Raw genomic sequence first — 21,327 nt, 5'->3', positions numbered from 1 at the left:
CCCTGGTCTAGGATGTCTAGAAGTGGGGTTGTAGGGGAGCGGGCTGGCGGGTAGGTAGGAGCAGAGAGTACAGGTGGGAGTGGGGATTCTCGGGGAGGAGTAGGGGAAGCTTTATGATCCCTGGTGGGGGGAAGGTGATCATCTCTCGAGTCAGGACTATAGCCCTAGGGGTGGGGTACAAAGTAACCACCGTTGTGGAAGGGAAATAAGGGGAAACCAGCTGGGGGAAAAAAGGCCCTTGTTTTATGTCAAGACATTGTAGGGACCCGCCATTTCCCTTAGGGGCTTGCTTGGCTTTCTGCCTCCCTCCAGCTCCAGTGCCCGCAGGCAGCCAGGGCAATTCTCCCAAGGGTCTGTCCCGTATTCAAACTGCTCCGCCCCTCGGAACCATTTCAACCCTTTCTGCAGGCCGGGGGGCCCAGGACCCCGCAGGCTGGCGAGGGGGCCTGGAGCGGGAGGTGAGGGCGGCGGCCCGGAGGGGGCCGAGGGGTGAGAGTCGGGGGCAGTGGGCGGGCTCGGGGCGGGCGGCGGCCCTGAGGGGGGTGGAAGCCCTGAGGGGGCCGGGGCTGGCCGCGGGGGCGGCGGCGCTGACAGGGCTGAGGGGGGCGGGTGTGTGGGGGAAGGGGCTGGCCGGGGGGCGGCGGCGCTGACAGAGGGGGGCGGGCCGGGGCTGGCCGGGCGGGGTGGAAGCCCTGAGGGGGCCGGGGCTGGCCGGGGGGCGGCGGCGCTGACAGGGCTGAGGGGGGCGGGTGTGTGGGGGACGGAGGCTGGGCTGAGGGGGGTGGAAGCCCTGAGGGGGCCGGGGCTGGCCGCGGGGGTGGGGAAGGGGCTGGCCGGGGGGCGGCGGCGCTGAGGGGGGCGGGTGTGGGGGGGGGGCGGGGGCTGGCCCGGCGGGGTGGGGAAGGGGCTGGCCGGGGGGCGGCGGCGCTGACAGGGCTGAGGGGGGCGGGGGTGGGGGGGGGGTGGAAGCCCTGATGGGGCCGGGGCTGGCAGGGCGGGGTGGGGAAGGGGCTGGCCGGGGGGCGGCGGCGCTGACAGGGCTGAGGGGGGCGGGGGTGGGGGGGGGTGGAAGCCCTGATGGGGCCGGGGCTGGCAGGGCGGGGTGGGGAAGGGGCTGGCCGGGGGGCGGCGGCGCTGACAGGGCTGAGGGGGGCGGGGGTGGGGGGGGTGGAAGCCCTGATGGGGCCGGGGCTGGCAGGGCGGGGTGGGGAAGGGGCTGGCCGGGGGGCGGCGGCGCTGAGGGGGGCGGGTGTGGGGGGGGGGCGGGGGCTGGCCCGGCGGGGTGGGGAAGGGGCTGGCCGGGGGGCGGCGGCGCTGACAGGGCTGAGGGGGGCGGGGGTGGGGGGGGTGGAAGCCTGATGGGGCCGGGGCTGGCAGGGCGGGGTGGGGAAGGGGCTGGCCGGGGGGCGGCGGCGCTGACAGGGCTGAGGGGGCGGGTGTGTGGGGGAATGGGCTGGCCGGCGGGGTGGAAGCCCTGAGGGGGCCGGGGCTGGCCGCGGGGGCGGCGGCGCTGACAGGGCTGAGGGGGGCGGGCCGGGCCCGGCGGAGGCCGCTCCCTTCCCGGCTCGGGTTACCTGGGCGGGCCGCCGAGCGCCTCTTCCCGTCTGGGCCCGTCCCCGCAGCGCCGGGAAGCGGGTCGGAGCGGTGGCGGCGCTGCCGGACGCGGACATGGGCGCTGCTGTCCCCGCCGGAGCCCGGCTCTTCCTCGGCCTGACGCTCTGCCTCGCGGCCGGGACGGCGGAGCCCCGACGGGCGGCCAAGCAGGTGCGGGGCCGGCGGGCGGGGGGAGCCGGGCTCGGCTGGCGGGGCGCTGAGCGCTCGGCTCCTGCGGCCGGGGCCGGGGGGTGCGGGGCGAGGGGGCGGCTGACCCCCGGCGGGGGCGGGAGGGCAGCGCGCTGGTCGCCGCGGTTAATGTTTAAACCTGCTCCCGGGCTCGCCCCTGCGGAGACCGGCCCGCGCCCGGCCGGGGGGTGTGTGTGTTCCCCGCACGGCTCTTTAACGCGGCACCTCGGTTGCTTCAGGCTGCGGCAAAGATTTACCCCGGGACCGGCCCCTCCTAGCGCGGGGGGTTAGTCCCAGGGCCGACCAGCAAGTCAAGCGCGCGCCCGGAGCAGGATCGGGGCCGTAATTCTCCCTCTTCTAAAATAAAAACCTGGCCACCCGTTCCCAATCCCTGAATCCCGCCAGCTCCAGGTGTGCGGTCGCTGTGGTCCTGCAAACGGTTACTACCGCAAGTCTTTTTTGCTCCTGTGCAACCCTTTGTAAAGACGGGAGGTAGTGGCTGTTTGCAGGATTAGTCCCTGTATTTCTCTCGATGTGTGATGATCATTAGATTGCACCTTCCGTTCAAAGAACTTCGACTTTTCAGCCTAAACTGCCTAGAGATCGTGCAGATTTTGAAAGTGATGTGCAATCCAGATTAGGACTTCAGAGCCACTGCTTCCTAGATCATAAAGTAGGGAGGAGAAATTTAAGATTCTGATCGTCCTTCCTTTATGATGGCATTTGAAAAGAACAATTTGAAAAGATGGCTTTAAACTGGATCTCCAATTCCTGTGGCTGCAGCCACAACCACCTTAAAATAAAATCATACTTTTCTAAAAATGTCATACCTGCTTCTCTGGCAAGTAGCATCAAAGTTTACTAAAATGGAAAGAATTAAAGAAAAAAACTTTCATCAGTTGTGCATTTGAAAACTGAGTATTCAGCACCCCGTTCTTTACTTTGTGCATTTGATAGTACTTTCTGTATAGTCAGTTTCCCATTGCTTTTTCAGAAGCAGAGGGGCTCACACAGTGACAGAGGAAACAAGCTTTTTTTTTTATTTTAGTTTTTTCAAATAAATAGGAAAATACATCTGTAAACCCACAAAATCAGCGAAGAGAGATTTGAGAACAAGTGTCTGAATCTACCTCTCATTGGGGGATTTTTTTAAAGTGTCTAGAATTTCATGTTGACTGTCCCTTTAACAAAAGAAATTCAGTGGAAAAACGTTGTTAATATACTGTGACTGAAAATTTAAATGAAAATTAAACGATCTAAATTTTAAAGGATTCCCTGTTTTCATAGCATGAGTGTAAATACTGATTCAAAAGACCACATGCTTAAATGTATGTAGAGGCTACATTTGATCTCAGTGATGTTCCTGTGTTTGCTTTTTCCATCAGAATTTTTTTCTTGTTCTTATTAACAATCTGAAAAGTGTGTGTATGTGTTTGTGGTAAGTACAAAGGAATAACATTCAGGAGTAAATTCCATCATATAATTTAGTTCTAAAAAACTTAATTAGTTCTCAACTTCCGTGTGGGATATTAGCCTTATACCTAGATTATTTTCTATACTAACTCTTCTGAGTTCTGCAAATTGCTTGTAAATAGGGACCTGTACGCCAAGGTGGAACCCAGCTGAAGTCATTAAAGCCTCAGATGTTAGAGAAGGATAACTTTGGTGGAGTGCAGAGGGAGGGGAGGCAGAGGTTCAATATTTAATCAAATTTGTATTTTGTATAAATGGTGGTATTTCTGATATTGGGGAGTTAAGTATTGGAAACAAGAGTACGTCAGTGAATCAATCCCTTCTACAGTTAATCTTCCTGGAGGTCTTACTGATGATATATCTTGGGCAAAAATAAAATACTTCTCTTTTCAGGTTTCTGAAATGAAAAAATCTTGGTCTTTGAACTGAGCCATTGATTTTCTTTTCCTATTATTGTAAAGTTTTTCAGCTCAAAAGGGTGCCATTTTAATTGTCACTAAATCATTGTGCACACCCCTGGAAGAGTGGAAATAATGAATAATTATATATTTGTTTTAAATGTAATGTATTGTTCTCCTTAAGAGAAAGTTGGAATCCCCTCACGATTATTGATAAGTACTATCTTTGATCTACTTCTTCTTTCACTTTCATAATTATTGTTGGGCTGCCATTACCAGCTCATCTAATATTATCCATCAAACTTTCTAAAGCTATAGTAATTTCTTTACATTAGATATCTTAATGTTATCATCAAGGAGTCCGGTGGCTCCTGAAAGACTAACAGATTTACTTGGGCATAAGCTTTCATGGGTAAAAAACCTCACTTCTTCAGATGCATGGAGTGAAAATTACAGATGCAGCCGTTATATGACACATGAAGAGAAGGGGGTTACCTCGTAAGTGAAGAACCAGCATTGACCGGGCCAATTCGATCAGGGTGGATGTAGTCCACTCCCAATAATAGATGAGGAGGTGTCAATCCAGGAGAGGCAAAGCTGCTTCTGTAATGAGCCAGCCACTCCCAGTCCCTATTCAAGCCCAAATTAATGGTGCAAATGAATTTTAGTTCTGCTGTTTCTCTTTGAAGTCTGTTTCTGAAGTTTTTTTGTTCAAGTATAGCTACTTTTAAATCTGTAGTAGAATGTCCAGGGAGATTGAAGTGTTCTCCTACTGGCTTTTGTATGTTACCATTCCTGATGTCCTTTTACGCAGGGGCTGTCTGGTTTGGCCAGTATACATGGCAGAGGGGCATTGCTGGCACATGATGGCATATATAACATTAGTAGATGTGCCGGTGAATGAGACCCTGATGGTGTGGCTGATGTGGTTGGGTCGCTAGAGTAGATATGGGGACAGAGTAGGCAACAAGGTTTGCTACAGGGATTGGTTCCTGGAACTAATATTAAAATAGAAAATTGGGTGCCAACTATATGTATTTAATAGTATGTATTAATATCTAATCAGGTTGGTTATTTTCTACTTGATTGTTAACACTTTAGTGTGGAGTGAAGTAAAATCACATTGAATCATTAAGTTGCTAAATGAAGAAAAATTTGAGTAGAAACAGACTGTTTTGCAGAGATTGTGATTACTTTTACTTTGTATTATGGTGTTTAGCCAGAGAGAGCTATAGGGAAAGAAAGGCCATGAAAAAGGGATGGATATCCCAGGCATGTATTTATATGTATTTTATAATTTAGATCCTTTCAGCTATAGCTGATCTGCATATCAAACTGAGGATGGTAATGGGGATGATGCAGAAATAAAACATCACAATGGGACTGAATTCAAAAGCAGAGGTTTCTATTAAGTAAACCATCCTGCTGTGTTATCCAATCCCTCTGCAGTTCTAAACAATCTTGAACCCATCACATGTCCTGAGATGTGGCTCCAAAATGGAAGCTTCCAAACTATACTAGTATTCGAGAGGAACGTGTTTGCTTGCCCAATTACAGTATTTGATCATAAAGCTGTCACCCATCCCTGTGTCCTTCCCCCGACTGCCCTAACCATGCCTGATCCCAAACTAGCACCCAGATTTTGGGAAAGGAACATATACGACTCAGCTTTTACCAGAAATTAAATGCACATACAAATGTAACTTAGAATTAATGCAAGTATTTTGCATCAGAATTTAACTATGCTTTACGTGGAATAGGTCCAAATTCATGAAAGCTGAAAAGATTGTGGTAATTGCTGTTCAAACCACTGTCTGTCTGATATTTTAATAATAGAAGTATTGAGAGGGACTTCAGTAATCACTGAAGGTGTATTCTGTACATGCTTTTTACACCTAAGCTATTTTCCCCCCACAGGCTGACATAGAAGTATGAGACCTGAAAATTACTTTTGAAGTTTATTAGGTTAAATTTGTTATGCTAATAAGACTTATTCAAGGTTTATATCTTGCAAACACAATTTCAGCTTCATGCAGTGTGAAATAGTTGTGTGTGAACCTAAAATTAAGCTTTATTAAAAGGAAAGCTGTAGAATTTTAAAAAGAATGTCTATTAAAGTTCTTAGCTTGGAATTTTTTAAAGACCCCTTGGGGTGCCCCACAAAAAAAAATTTTATGCCTCCTGTGCTGGTTGCAGTTAATTAGGGGATTAATTCTGCAAATACTTCAAGATGTGATACTACTGTAGAAAGTCATATCGAAAGACTTAACTAGGACTACTAATTGATTTAGTGAGATCACACTCAGTAGTGAATGTTTTCAGAATAGGGCCCAACAGGGCATGTCTGCTACCTTCTTGTGGTATCCCCCCTAAGCAGTGCAAAGGGAAAAGAAAGGAAACAAAATGTGGAACAGGCTCACGTTTTAAGCAACAATCCGCCTGAAAGAGCCATTTTCCAATGGGTCCCCTTTCAGGGCCAGCACGGCAAACCCTAGCGCTAGGGCCGGTTCTCAAGATGATATCCCCTCGATATTGAAATACAGCAACGGCAAAGTTACAAACTCCACCTACATACAAACTTCGAAGTACGTGTAATCTTGCTTCAGGAGATGCACTCTACCACTGATGTGCAAGTTTCAGTTCCAGGCTACGCTGTCATGGCTCATCACCATTGCAGTCAGTATGGGATGACATCTTATGTTAGAGAAGAGCTGTCCTCTGTCACAGTATTAACATCTGGTCCAAATGCCATCGCAGGCAATCAAGGTGAATGAGTTTGCACTAATTATCTACAAGCCTCCATCAGCTAACTGGCCAATCTCTACTCCACCCACCTTTCCAGGTCTTTCCATTTACTGTGGTGACTTCAGTTCCCATCAGGTCTGTTGGGGTTACCCTGAAAACAACACAGGTGGAGAGAATCTAATGGAGTGGGCATCAGTCACTGACCTATAACTCCTCTGTGACCCAAGGCAACCCCCCAGCTTTCACAGTAGGAGATGGGCTATAGGCTCTTCACCCAACATCACCTTTTCATCTTCCAGGCAACTGCCTCCAGTGGTCAAAGAGCAGAAAGTACTTGAAGCTTTTCTGAAATCTTAGCATCTGCTTTCTTTGACCACCACAGGCATGCAGATTATTAACAACAAACAGTTTACAGAAGGCCTGATGGAGTTTTCAGAAAGCTTGGTGGGAGGTCTTTCAAACAGAACTAGATACATTTATAAGCAAACTGGCTGAGGTTGGATAAGTGTGTATATATGCGGAAGCTATCTGTCTTGCTGACATGGATAACTCTACATCAGTGGTTCCAAACTTTAACAACCCACAAACCCCTTTCCCGAAAATATCAAATCTCGCAAACCCCCTTCTAAAAATGAATATTTCCAGGGATTTTCTCCCTTACCTGAGCATAAATTATAGAAGCAGTGATCCTGGAAATAATTTGGGTTTTTTATGACATGCTTATTACCAGGGTGGATAAAAATCATGATTTAAAAAAAAAATCAAAACAGATTTTTTTAATTTAAATTGGATTTTTTTGATCAAATGCTTTTTGTGGGAAAAAAACCTATCTAAAGATAGTTTTAATTAAGATACATTATAACCCAGATATCTCATTATGGAATAGGGATTATAAATTCTAATTCTATAGTATGAGACAATGTATTCATGTAATGTTTAAGAAAAGTTTTGTAAATGAGTTCCAATAGTTCATGGATCAGAGACCCAATCTGATGAGGTTCCAGGGGCTTCTGTATAGATTATTTAGGTTAATCTTTCTATCTACCCAATGGGACTCAGTGCTCAGTCTAGAAGGTACCATGAGAGATGCTTAATTTTGCAGTTCTCAAACTGTGGATTTGTGTCTCCAGAGATAACATGCTTGTTAACAGCAAAAAATGTTTTTAAATAAATAAATATAGAGAGGTGAGAACAGACCTCAACCCTATTGTCCCTCTGCAAATTTGTGTACACAGAGTCACTCCCTTATCTCTCTCTAAAAGTGCAAAGTTTCAAAAAGTTAAATGAATAGAAGATAGTTGGGGGCGGAATAGATCTGGACAAGGAAAAGAAGTCTGGAGATAAATGTGAAAAGGTAAGGGACAGGCTGTAGAAACAAAAGTGAAACTGTTTGAGCAGCATATTCCAGAAGTCTTGAAGTCTTCCTGAGTGTAGCCTTCATTGACTTGAGATCTACCATACCATTCTCTCACTAGAAGGGAAAACCCTATAATGGCAGCAGGCTGTAAAAGAGACCTGGTTTGGGAATAAGAAATATATAATAAATTCAAGAAATATATGTTTGCTGCTGATGTTTTAAAGAAAGTCACACCATTGAACTGGTGGAAGTCACTTAAGCACTTGGATTCAGAGACTGTTGAAGTGATAATCTCACTTAACAGCAGTAGCTTCTTCTGCCAGTGTAGAAAGAATATTTTCTTCCTTTGGACTAATTCATTCCAAATTGAGAAATTGTTTGGGACCTGAAAAAGCAGGAAATCTGGAAAAGAAAAACAAGCTTATGAACAAACAGGAAAATGAAGGTGAAGGTGACTGAGTTAGCTGCAAAAGCCAATATTTTAAGTTTCTCATGTTGACCTAGCAGACATAGTTGATTTAATTTTTTTAAATATTTCATTTAACTATTTTAGTTAAAAACAATTTTAACAAAAACAAACCTGATTTTAAAAAACGTGAATGTTTAACTAAATTCAAAATTCATATGCTTGTTTTGTTAAAATAGTATATGTTTGCTGTTAAAGAAAAAAAATCCAGAATACATAACATTGTAGTTTTAGTTAAATAAAACCATTTAAATGTCTGTCTGGTGATGTTTTCCTCCTAGTACAGCATGGCAAGAAATCCTCCAAATATTAATGATTAACCTGTTGAATTGGAGATAGTTCACCTCCCAATGACTTCATAAATATCTGCTTCAATTACCTTTGATAAATGAAATAACCAAACAATCATTAATTTTCTGATATAGCTGAAAACTAATCTGAAAAGTTTTCAAAATGAATCACGGTTTAAAAATGTATAGTGTGTACCTTCTAAAAATGAAACCTACATCTATCTCTGAGTTGTGAAGAATATGTATTAAGGTTATAACAACCAACAAGAATGCACTTTTATGTAGAAATCCATGATTAAATCGAGTCTTCCTGACTAGTGACTTAAATCAAATTCACCCTGCTTATTACACACTATTTATTATTACATTATTAGTTATCATTACATTATTAATTTTATTACATTATGAAAACAGCACCACTTTTCCAAGATTTCACTTCTGTAGCTCATATCACTTGGATTGAGCCTCCTGCATGTTTCATCAAGGAGTATCAGATGTGAAACAGCATGAACGTATTTAAGAAGCCAACTCAAATAAAGAGTTCCTCCCACAAGCATTCGAGTCTTGAGCAGTCCTGGCAAACAATGCATGACTACAACAAAGCTTAAACTTGTTCTGACAGGAAGTCATAGTCACGGGGCTCAGGCTGCCTGGGACAGCTCTGTCTGCAATTACAGAATTTTTTTCTGAGAGCCCCCTGATACATTTCATGAACCCCCAAGGGTTCACAAACCCCACTTTGGGAACCACTGCTCTACATAATATCGAAGGGTCACTCAGCCAGGACCCACATGCTCTGGCCACTTCCCTTGGTCAGTGGAGACTTCCAGTAAATTAGTCTAAGATGGCAGCCACGACCTTCCAGCTGAACAATCGGTTGACTAATCAACCCCTTGGAGTCTGTGGTGAGGATCACCCACTCCCTCTCCAGACAGTTGACACTTATTTAGGGGTCAGACTGCATTGCACTTTAACATACTAGTCCCATCTAGAGTACTTAAAGAAAAAGATCATTTGCCACACTGCCTTGATCCAGAAGCTAGCAGAAACCTCCTAGGGGCAGAGGCAAATGTTTTTTACAAACCTTTTTTACCCATGAAAGCTTATGCCCAAATAAATCTGTTAGTCTTTAAGGTGCCACCAGACTCCTTGTTGTTTTTGTAGATTCAGACTAACACGGCTACCCCCTGATACTTGTCTTGGTGCTAGTATTCATTCCAGCAGAATATTGTGCAGCAGTTTGGGGCAGAAGTCAGCATATATATCTCATTCATTTAGAGCTGAATACAGCCACCTGTATCATTAGTGGTTGCTTTAGGCACACATTAACATCTAATTTATATGTGTTGGCTTATATCGCTCCCCTGAAACTTTGGCAAGATGCCTTTACCCTTAAAACTGCATGCAGGATTATGAAAACAACCTGTTGCACACAAAGCTGGCAGTGGTTCCAATAAGTGCAAATAAGCAATACAAACTTCTTGCAAGAAGATCTGCCCCCATTCAGAAGAAAACACCTACACCTGCTGACTGCCACAACTGACTTTGCACCATCCTTTTGCGGTGACCGTTCATGCACTCCTGTCCAGTGCCAGTCTCAGATGAACAGAGGGCTATCAGGGCTGACAGTTGATTATGATTAGGGCCATACCAATTTCACAGTTGTAAAAAATGTCTCTGACACATTTTTCCCCATGAAATTTCCCTTCCCCATGAAATCTGATTCCCGTGCTGCTGGGAGCATCCCAGGTAGGGGCTCCTAGCTGCGAGTCCCAGCTGGGTTGGGAAGGGACAGGATTAATCCTTCCCCTAGACACTCTTGAGGCGGAGATCAGACCCACTGTCAACTGCCTTCCCCTGCTGCAGGAACCTTCAGGTCTGCTGCCCAGACCCGGAGCTTCCGGCAGCAGGGGGAGGCACCCAGAGGTGGGTCTGATTTCCCCCGGAGAATGGCCATGCAAGGGAAGGACAAGTTCTGTCCCTCCCCAGCCTGGCTAGGACTGGCAGGTAGGAGGCCCTGGCTGGGATGCTCCTAGCAGCACGGGGGAGATCAGAACCACCTTCGTCTCTGGGAACCTCCTGCAGCTCCAGGAAGCTCTGTGGATGCTGCCTTCTGAGGCCAGGTCTGAAGACAGCACAGAAGTGAGGGTGGCAACCCCTTGGCCCCCTTACAGCAGTTTTGCAACACCCCCCACCACCACCACAACCCCTTTTTGGGTCAGGACCCCCATGGTTACAATACTGTGAAATTTCAGATTTAAACATCTGAAAACATGAAATTTACCAATTTTCAAATCCTATGGCTGTGAAATTGACAAGAATGGGCCATGAATTTAGTAGGGCCCTAATTATGATACCAAAAAGAAGAACAGGAGTACTTGTGGCACCTTAGTCTCTAAGGTGCCACAAGTACTCCTGTTCTTCTTTTTGCGGATACAGACTAACACGGCTGTTACTCTGAAACTTGTAATTATGATACCAGTTTGTCTCTCCCCAGTGAGCCCTCTTGATGATGGTATTGCTTATACAGCGGACATCATGAGGGCTAACTCCCATGTAGAAACCAATCTCATTTGGCCCTTTTTAGCGCCTGTTCCATTAGATATAATAAACAGTAGCCTTAAACAAAAAGACCTCCCTGCCCCTTGAGAATCAGTGGCCCTTCGGTTGGTAACTCTTGAGAATGGGAGTCTGGCATGGTTTGTGCTTTTTACCTTCCTACCAAGCCATTTTTCTTGATAAACCTGGTTTTCTCCTCTTGGTCCTTGCTTCCTTTCTTCCCTCCCCATGTACTCTTTTGGCTGCGAGAGTAGTTATTCAGGATTAGATTGTGCCTGTGCACACTCACAGACCAGAGCTGCGTAAGCTGCTTCGTTCCAGGAGAGACCTGTGAGTCACCGTTCTTCTGAGGGGGAGTAGTGTGATACTACCCTATTACTGCTTATCGCATCCTGGTCCTGCCTATTGTGAACTTGAGTTAAAGATCAGGTTAATCCATGGAAGGGAAAGTTTTTAATGCCCTCTCACTCACTTAGGTGTGTGTGAAGTCCAAGCCACAATCTATCCCAAAGGTGGTAGTTTGAAAGACTAATTCTTTTAAATAAAAAAAACTAGATTATGCCTCTAAACGCAAAATCGGTATCTGTTAATACACACACCTTTGTTCTGAAGCAGTTAGGGTTGCTACAAACTCACAAAAGCCCCCAAATAAAAACTTAAGCCACCTGCCAGGACACATTCTCTGCGTCTCCACCTACAATCGCACCCCTTGTTACCATAACTACTGTATGCCACACACTGCAGCCTTAACTTTGTCTCCCCTTTTGCCTTTGTGCACACAACGCTTTCCCAGCTTACTTTGTCCCATACTAGTAATTGTGAATGTTTGGTGTAGCAGTTGGTTATGTTGGGAAACAGTGATTTGGCAAAGCATTGTTTGTAGAAGAGAATTTAAAAGAGGTGATGATAGACTAGTATCTCTAAGGCCTGGTCCCCACTAACGCCCCACTTCGGACTAAGGGACGCAAATTCAGCTACGTTAATAACGTAGCTGAATTCGAAGTTCCTTAGTCCGAACTTAGCGCGGGTCCAGACGCGGCAGGGAGGCTCCCCTGTCGATGCCGCGTACTCCTCTCGCCGAGCTGGAGTACCGGCATCGACGGCGAGCGCTTCCGGGATCGATTTATCGCATCTAAACCAGACGCGATAAATCGATTCCAGAACATCGATTGCCTGCCGCCGGACCCTCTGGTAAGTGTAGACGTACCCTAAGGGGTAGAATTAAGGTAGCTGTGTCTGGGCTGTGGTATATGGTGGTTGTAGATGAAGGAGTAGAGCGTATGTACTGTTAGGTAGCGTAACTTTTGTTTCTTTGCTTTTGTAGACTTGTTAGGCATGTGGATTTGTAGCAACCGTAATCGCGTCACAATGAAGACTTTGTGTAATTGCCTATTTTTTTGTTTAATTAATAGGCAGCAGGTTTAAAACAAATAAAAGGAAGTATTTCTTTACACAACGCATAGTCAACCCGTGGAACTCCTTGCCAGAGGGTGTTGTGAAGGCCAAGACCATAACAGGGTTCAAAAAAGAACTAGATAAATTCATGGAGGATAGGTCCATCAGTGACTATTAGCCAGGATGGGCAGGAATGGTGTCCCTAACCTCTGTTTGCCTGAAGCTGGGAATGGGTGACAGGGGATGGATCACTTGGTGATTCCCTGTTCTGTTCATTCCCTCTGGGGCACCTGGCACTGGCACTGTTAGAAGACAGGACACTGGACTAGATGGACCTTTGGTCTGACCCAGTAGGGCTGTTCTTATGTTCTTAATTAGGTGTCTGGATATGGGATGGGCAGACATATGAGGTGATGACAGAGAACAGTTCATCTGTCAGCCGCTGGGCAGAAACTCTCGCATCAGCAGCCATCTGTAAACCCTTTGCTGATGCTGAATAAAATCTGACCAAAAAATGTAGTTCCTGATGAAGAAGGTTTTGTGTGCACCTGCCCACCCAATCAGTCAGGCTTGTGTGACACCTCACTCCCTACCCCCTCAACTTCAGACTTGTGTATGATTTGGGGAAGTAAGCGGAAGCATTGATTGGGCAAATATTTCAGTTGTGTTGCTTTACAGTCAGGTCTGAACCATTGCAAAAGCAGTATTTTTTATCAAAGGACTGTTTAAAAATAAATTCAAACATATACTGGGTTTTATTTATTTATTCTTTATTTAAGTAGAGTTGTGAAACTGAAGCAGATTAAATTTTAAATCATTGTAATATAAACCTCTTAGGATTTCAGCTTCATTACATGAAACTTAAAACATTTTCTGACCAGCTTTAATTTTCATTTTTCAAGGCCTTTATTTTTTGGGGGGTGAGGGGTCAAAATGTGAAAGTTTGCAGTTTAAAACTTGATTTTCATTTTTTGGCCAGAAAGGGTGGGTTCTTTTTCAAGAAAACTGTTGGCTTTTGGTGGAAAATTTCATTTAATTAAAATGAAATTTCTGTCGAAATAGTCTTGATGGAAAATTTTTGGCCAGCACTAATTAAATTACTTATAGCACCCATGAAATATGTATTTAAAACTTTTTCCTTTGCTTTTATAGGAAGAAAAGTTCTCCCACCTCCATCCAACCTGCATTATTCATTTGGACAGCTCTGTAAAATGAAATGGACTTGGAATCCCGCAGAGGGCATTAGCAGTGGCTGTGATCTAAAATACTGCAGTGAAATTTTGATTAATGGCATCCCACAAGATAACCGGGTATGTTTCCCCTCCCCAGCTCTTTGAATTCCACAATGTTCCAGTAAATGTTTATTCTTACAATGAAAGGAAATAAAATTGCCTGTAACTGTTCTCAGATGTTATACACTTGTAATGGATTTATATACTTGGGGGGTCGTGTGCAGGGCTGTGCAAATAATTAGTTTAGGTTTGGTGGCCAAACAAGGGGGTAAAAATCATCTTGAATTGACCAGAAACAAGCAAACCCAAATTTCGACAAAACAATTTAAAAAAATTATTGATGGATTTTTACCTTTTTTAATAAAATAGAAGTAAATTTTGAAATGAAAAGTTGAATTTGAAAATGTTACTTTTATTATTCAAAATAACATATTGACTTTTTGGAGTCTTTTTCACTGAAATAATTTGGTGAAATCAACACAATTATAAAATATTTTGGTTGACCCAAGTATGCACTTTGTGGTCTGGGGGAAAGGAAGAGGGGTTTTGGTCTGAAAAAAATCTCACCTGGTGCCGTTATGATGTCATGACGGGTTGTGGAATATTCAGCACTCAAAAGCAGCAGCCAGCCTCGTTCTTGAGCAGGGGACTTAGTGATAATTCACAAACAGCATAATAGAAAAGACACATGTTTCCATTCTATTAAGTATTCATTTTAAAGGTACTTTAACCCAGTGGTTCTCAAAGCTGGTCCGCCGCTTGTTCAGGGAAAGCCCCTGGCGGGCCGGGCCAGTTTGTTTACCTGCTGCGTCCGCAGGTTCGGCCGATCGTGGCTCCCACTGGCTGCGGTTCGCCGCTCCAGGCCAATGAGGGCTGCGGGAAGGGCGGCCAGCACATCCCTCGGCCCACGCCGCTTCCCGCAGCCCCCATTGGCCTGGAGCGGCGAACCACGGCCAGTGGGAGCTGTGATCGGCCGAACCTGCGGACGCGGCTGGTAAACAAACCGGCCCAGCCCGCCAGGGGCTTTCCCTGAACAAGCAGTGGACCTGCTTTGAGAACCACTGTTTTAACTAATACATACCACACTGTCTTCATCTTCAAGCTACACAAAACTGAGTTTCCTGCAAGGGCCCTGTACCCTGACTTTGAACCCCTCAAAGTGGGCTCCCGGTCCAGAAGAGAGACATCTGTGGTCAACCTAGTTTAGATAGTCATAAACTTCCAAATTTTAACAAACTTTACTTTTTTCCTGAACTGCCCCCAAGTCATTGTGTCTTGGATGCAGTCAAACCTGATGTGATGCAAGTCCTCCAGGTCCCGAGAGGATGCTTCATGGAGACACTAAACACTATTGTGGCCATAAGATGTGGCCATAAGATGTTTACAGCACCGTCCCAGCTGTGAGTGCTGTATTCTTCCTGCAAAATCCAGGATATCCTGGTCCTTTTAAGGGAAAGCCATTCATCAGTTTGTTTTGTGGCTGCAGTTTTTGCATTCTGATCTGCTGTATTTGGAATGTTAATGGCTGTTTGGCTCCCTACCTGTTCAATGATTGTTTGCTTATATGCACATTTTTTACTGTTGTTGCTCTGACATGGGCTTTAAATGCTTTTTCTTCTGTTAATGTTTTGTGTGACTATGGAGTGGTGAAAGGTGCTGGATTGACATCCCTGTATTTTTTGAAGTCCTCTATTTAGACAGAGGTAGTGTAAACTTCCTGACTTTGCCTTATTAGATCTGGAAGACTGCCTGTAGGAAGAAAAGTCTCCTCCATATTCCGTTCTGGATCTCTGTAGGTTGCCAGTAAGTCCACGACCACGGGGAATTGGATTTAGACTAAGAGACTCTCTTCTTGAGTGATATGTTTGAGTATGCCTGCCAAGAGATCATCACCTTTTGTTTTTGCTGAATGGCTGTTCATTGCTTTTGGTTTGGATTTTTAAGAATCCTCGTTGTTCCTTTAGTTCTAGAACCAGCTGTGAGCCTTTTGATTTGTTCTGATATGTTTTTACATTAACTATGGTTTCCTTGTAGTTTGTGTTTACTATATTTGGGCATTTAAAAGTTTTCTTTTTCTTTAAATTTAGGAATGGACTAAGAAACTTTTTCGTGAGGAAGATGTATCCTTGAATGAGGAGGTTCATTTCAGAGTGAGAAGTGAATGCAAATCTGATAATACAAGTGAACCAAGCAACTGGGTGGAGATTTTTACTCCACCAAAAGGTACCCACTCTAAAACCTAGCCTTGAACATGTTATCTTCTTTATATCTGACTAAATACACATCATCTTGCTTTCTGGGATGTAGTACTAGAAAGCTGAATCTTAAGAAAAATAAAACTCTGTTAAAATCTTAAATTAACTGAAAGTGTCTGTATCTTTGCACATCCCAATACACTTTAAAAGTAAACTGTACACTGTCTCACCTGCCAGGACCTTAGTTCAGGATTGTTTGTTGTTTTAAATTAAATTAATGGAGATATCCTATCTCCTAGAACTGGAAGGGACCTTGAAAGGTCATCGAGTCCAGCCCCTGCCTTCACTAGCAGGACCAAGTACTGATTTTGCCCCAGCTCCCTAAGTGGCCCCCGCCTTCACTAGCAGGACCAAGTACTGATTTTGCCCCAGCTCCCTAAGTGGCCCCCTCAAGGATTGAACTCACAACCCTGGGTTTAGCAGACTATCCCTCCCCCCTATATTATTAGCTCTTACAGGAGAAACAGAAAATCCTGAACGCCAATCCTGGCAGGTAAGTAAGATAGCAAATTAGAGGGACAAGGTGGGGGAGGGAATATCTTTTATTGGACCCACTTCTGTTGGTGAGAGAAACAAGCTTTCAGGTTTACACAAGCTTTACTCAAAAGCTTGTCTAAACTTGAAAGCTTGTCTCTCTCACCAACAGAAGTGGGTCCAATAAACTATATTCCCTCACCTCCTTGTCTCACTAATATCCTGGGACCAACACAGGTACAACAATACTGCATACAAGTGGGAAATAATTGTCACATGTTTGGTTCTTAAAGTGCACCTCTATAATGGTGAAACTACCCTGTGTGCCCTGCTAACAAATTTGATTTTTAAACTTCTCATCTCTGAATTCATCTTTTAAAAAACGAGGAGAATATAAGTGATTGGGCCAGGGGAGAATGGCTCAGGGAAACACATTTTCTGGGTAATGTCGGGGATGAGACAGGTGTATGGAGGACTGATAAGTAACAGGCCACAGGGCAGAGTCCAGTAGCTTGGGAGTAGAGAGAGCTACAGGGAGAAGGGAGCATGAAAGCAAGTGACAGTAATGGAAGCAAAAAAAGCAGGTGACTGCTGCTGGCAGGTTACCTGCAAAGAAAAGTCAAGTTGCAGCGAGACGCTGAGATCTGGAAGCTTTCATTGATGAAAGGGATTCAGTGTCCTAGGAGTACTGGTCTAAGGACTGTTCTGATGCACCACAGCAGTGGGACTGAATGGGCTAAACAGACTTTTGTTTTTAAAAAGCTCTCTGCATAGGCATCTGTCACCTTAGTATCTAAGCACAATTTTAATTTTCCTGTAATAAACCCTCAAGTAGTCGCTGCTGCAGAAGAAACAAGTTCGGGAGCAGAAGTGAGTTTCCAGGCTTGGAAACTGGGCTCTTTATGGAAGTAGCGTGTATGTGCAGCGCCTGAGGATTATTGTGGCGTTACCAGATATACTTATTTCTTCTCTAAGATGTAATCAGTTAATGCAGTGTGAGACAGCAGAAGATGGAAGGAAATGAAGAAATTAAATTAAAAAAAAGAAACTCTTCAACCTATGCAATTTTGCCACTTTGCGTGTGTGTGACATGACATTCAATATGAAGAACCTGATTCTTTAGCTGCTCTACCCCCCTCTGGGATATCCCGTTAACATCCCAACTCATGCTGGCTATGTAATCGTTTGTGTTTACCATTCTGTCACTTGGTTGCTAGTGTTTTGAATACAGTAGCGGTATCTTAGAGGTGCACTAGTCATGAGTAAAACTCGACTTTGACTCATGTTGCCAGTGAATAGTATTTTAGAGCCAGTTATTTCCATATTCAAAGTACATGAAAATAACTATAATATCCCAGTAACCATGGGTAAGCATTGATGGTGTCTAATGGCAGCAGCTGTTCATGGCTTTGCAACAATATTCCTTTAACTGCCAAGAATTTTAACTAGTTCTAAAGCACCTGCATTTTATTGGAATACTACTTCCTGTTTCACCATCTCATTCTATATGTAAAACTATTGTTGGTACTTGTTCAGATTCAATGAAAGCAACAGTTTAGGCTTTTCTGGGTCACTTGTGTTTAGAGGGAGCCCTGCACAGGTTCAGGCATGCCATGCTGTACAAGTGAGTGACTTTCACTTGCTGACTAATGAAGGCATTCACTGTAGTCTAAGAAGCCCGCACTCTGCCTTTCGGGTGGGATAGTGGAAGGTGAACAATGGCAACTGCTAAGATATTCACTAACCAAAGGGAGTGTGCTCTGATATTTGGGAAAGAAAGGCACTTACTGGTAGAAAAAAATCTTTCTAAGAAGTCCTTAAATTTGCATTCCAGGTGCTGCAGGCACTGCTGCTGTTGGCATAAATTGCACTTGGTACGACTTAGAGTACATGATCTGTACATGGCTTCCTGGATGGAATGCAAGTGCTAGTACCAACTACACGCTGTACTACTGGTTTGTATTGACTGATTTTTTTCACCTGCTTTAAAAGTGCTTGGTATACCTCTGACTTTTTTTTTTTTATTACCAATTGCATTGAAGGATCCCAAAGCTCTAATCTAGAAACTATAACTGAGAGTCCCATCTAGCATGCTGGCTCTCTGGGAGCTGATTTGCTTATATGAAGCATTTGGCCTGCCCCAGAAACTCATTTTAAAAAAATCTATCTGTTGGTTTTATCTTCCATCTTTAAGAAACTGATTTATTCCTGGAAGTCATGGAGTAGGGTGCCACCTTAACATCTCCAGCTCACTTGCCAACTGTCTTCCATAAATAGTCTTCTGTTGCAAGACAACAGAGTTGTGGAGAGAGGAAGAATTTGGCACAGATATTTATTTACACTAACCAGTGCACACTCTCCGATATTGATGTCTTTCCTGAAATTTTAGACTGCATTAGCTTCTGCAGAGATGTAAAGAGAGATTTTTGAAAACTTTCAAAGTTTTTTTCAGTTTTAAATTTACATTACATCTTACTTTCTGTTGACTCCATAAAAAATGTTATCTTTCTCACTCCAATGGTAGATACTAAGAGTACTAAGTTTTCTGCAAATGTTTTTGGAGAGCAAATACCAGGATGTTTGTGGTACTTGTTTAGCTAAACACAGGGAGAAATGACCTTTTCGCTGTCCAAAACTATTCACCTCAACCCCTTCTTACATGTAGCAATGGTAACCTAGCCCTGGGCCTGATTGGAAAAAATAATTTAAATTTCTAGGGGACTTTGAACCTTCTTGGGGTAGCACTTGACACCCCTCTCCCGCAATTCTTTCCTGCACAACCCATGTTGGGAAAATGGATGAATGTGAATATAAGGCCTCTCAGCTGCCTAGGTTGTTGCCACTAGCTGGCAACAAATTCACACCAGTCCAGAGTGGTGATTACCTGGAATAATCCAGCTGAAAGGAAGGAGTACAGTATTAGTACATCTTTGTACTCTAATTTTCTTGAAAATTCAGGGGTGGTTGAAGGTGGTAGACACTCAACAGGGAGGTGGATAGTGTGGGGTGGGACGGCGTGGGGGGGCTGAAGGTACATATGTGAGAGAGACTGCCACAGCTTCCCCACCTCATACGCATGGGAAACAGAAACTGCACTCCTGTTGTGGTGCCGGAGGCAGTGAGAGTTTTCCTTCACTGCTGGGGGGGGGACAGGAGGGAAGGCATTTACAGCAGCAGAACCCCTGCTTCTGTGGAGGAGCCTGCTGTGATTGCTTCCAGAGGGTAAGGAGGAGGAAGGTGTGCGGGTGGCGGCAATTCTCTTGGGCAGCTGGGGAAGGTGGGTAATTAGAAGAGTGGGTGTTGTGGGAGGGACTCTTGACTGGATTAGGCAAACACTGAGTGGCTCTATAACAGTGGTCCCCAAACTGTGGGGCCTGTCCTCTTAAGGAGATGCAGAAGAACATTTGGGGGGGCACAGCAGGGCCCAGGACAGCCCCCACGGGGTGGGGAAGGGAGCGGCACCCAGCTCTGCCCAGCCCCAACCCCGCCCTTGGCCTCCAGACCTGCCCCGCTCCCAGTCCCTGACCACAGTCTCTGTTCCTGACCATGGCTCCAGGGGGCATGGGCAGATAACATTAGGAGTAAGGGGGTTGCGACTGAGAAAGCTTGGGGACCTCTGCTCTATACCAACTAGTAAATTACAGGAGTAGGACTAGCTACTTCCCATCATAGAGTGGACTAACTTCCCTTTTCGGGATGCGGGAATGTCAAAAGGAATCAATCGGAGGTGGAATTCTTTTTCCCTGGGGATGTTTGCCCTCCTGGAACAGAGTATTTTGAATAAATATTTGTTTAAAACATTTAAAATATAGGCTAGAGGTAGCAGAGTTGTCTGTAATGATTTGAGTTAAAGGGCCCAAGACATGCTTCTGTTTTGCTGCAGCTTTGTACAGAAAAATAATATGTTTCATGCTTTGGCGTTCCTTGAAGTCTGAGTGAAATGACAGTGTTTATTCAGTCTAATCCCGTCTCTTATTCCTGTAACCCACTTTGACAATCTTGTAAAGCCAGTTTAAAAGCAAATGTGACCATCATTGCCCTGGCATTTGAAGTTAAAACATAGTATGTTTACCTTTTATTCTTGTAGGTATGAGGGCCTGGGGAATCACCAACAGTGCCAGAATTATATCTATGGAGATAACTTTGGATGTAATTTCAGTCTTTCAATCCCAAATTCCACAAACGGGTATCCAACTATCAGTATTTTGATCAGAGACAACTCGGAGGAAATTAGGCCTGTCTGTGCAAACAAAAATCCAACAACAATTGGTAGGTTTAAAAGGTAGATTATGTAATTTTGCAAAGAGTGTTAGATTTAAATATCAGTCAAAGAAAAGGGAATGGAATTTGTTTTGATCATGTATCGTTCAGTGCAAAAAAGAACAGCTGGTTTAACCTGATAAGAATACACCTAGGATACATATCTGTATTTATTCTAATAAGAACATTATGTAACATTCATCAATTGTGCATGAACACACAAGATTCTCTTGTAATAGGCTGATCATCTTATCAAGATTAAATTGCATCAATGATGCCTCTGGTTGAAACTCAGCACTAAACCACTTTACACTAGCCAAAGATCTGGCCCTTCAACTACAGGAATGGTCCCACTGTATTCCCTGCGTGTTTGGCCGATCGTGGCTCCCACTGGCCGCGGTGAGCTGCTCCAGGCCAATGGAGGCTGCGGGAAGGGCGGCCAGCACATCCCTCGGCCCGCGCTGCTTCCCGCAGCCCCCGTTGGCCTGGACCGGCGAACCACGGCCAGTGGGAGCCACGATCGGCCAAACCTGCAGACGTGGCAGGTAAACAAACCACCCCGGCCTGCCAGGGGCTTTCCCTGATCAAGCGGCGGCCCCAGTTTGAGAACCACTGTCCTAGATGTGTCAGGTCTTCTGGGA

General features: G+C 45.0%; 1 protein-coding gene across 2 annotated transcripts in view; it reads left to right on the top strand.

Moving 5' to 3' along the window:
• Positions 1 to 230: 230 nt before the first annotated feature.
• Positions 231 to 21,327, top strand: part of IL13RA1 (interleukin 13 receptor subunit alpha 1) — a 31,044-nt gene continuing 9,947 nt past the window's right edge. Inside the window, exons 1-5 of one of the 2 annotated variants that reach the window (XM_065556768.1) lie at positions 231 to 489; positions 13,618 to 13,775; positions 15,785 to 15,920; positions 18,261 to 18,381; positions 20,514 to 20,695. In XM_065556768.1, the coding sequence (XP_065412840.1) occupies positions 246 to 489; positions 13,618 to 13,775; positions 15,785 to 15,920; positions 18,261 to 18,381; positions 20,514 to 20,695 (841 nt within the window). In that variant the 5' untranslated portion in view covers positions 231 to 245. Of the gene's footprint in view, positions 490 to 13,617; positions 13,776 to 15,784; positions 15,921 to 18,260; positions 18,382 to 20,513; positions 20,696 to 21,327 lie in introns of those variants that run through there. The other variant, XR_010590317.1, reaches the window with a different exon arrangement.

This window comes from Chrysemys picta, chromosome 9 (assembly GCF_011386835.1).
Source record: "Chrysemys picta bellii isolate R12L10 chromosome 9, ASM1138683v2, whole genome shotgun sequence".
Taxonomy (NCBI): domain Eukaryota; kingdom Metazoa; phylum Chordata; order Testudines; family Emydidae; genus Chrysemys; species Chrysemys picta.
The sequence above is the reverse complement of the archived record's forward strand: the minus strand, read 5'-3'. Positions and strand labels throughout refer to the sequence as shown.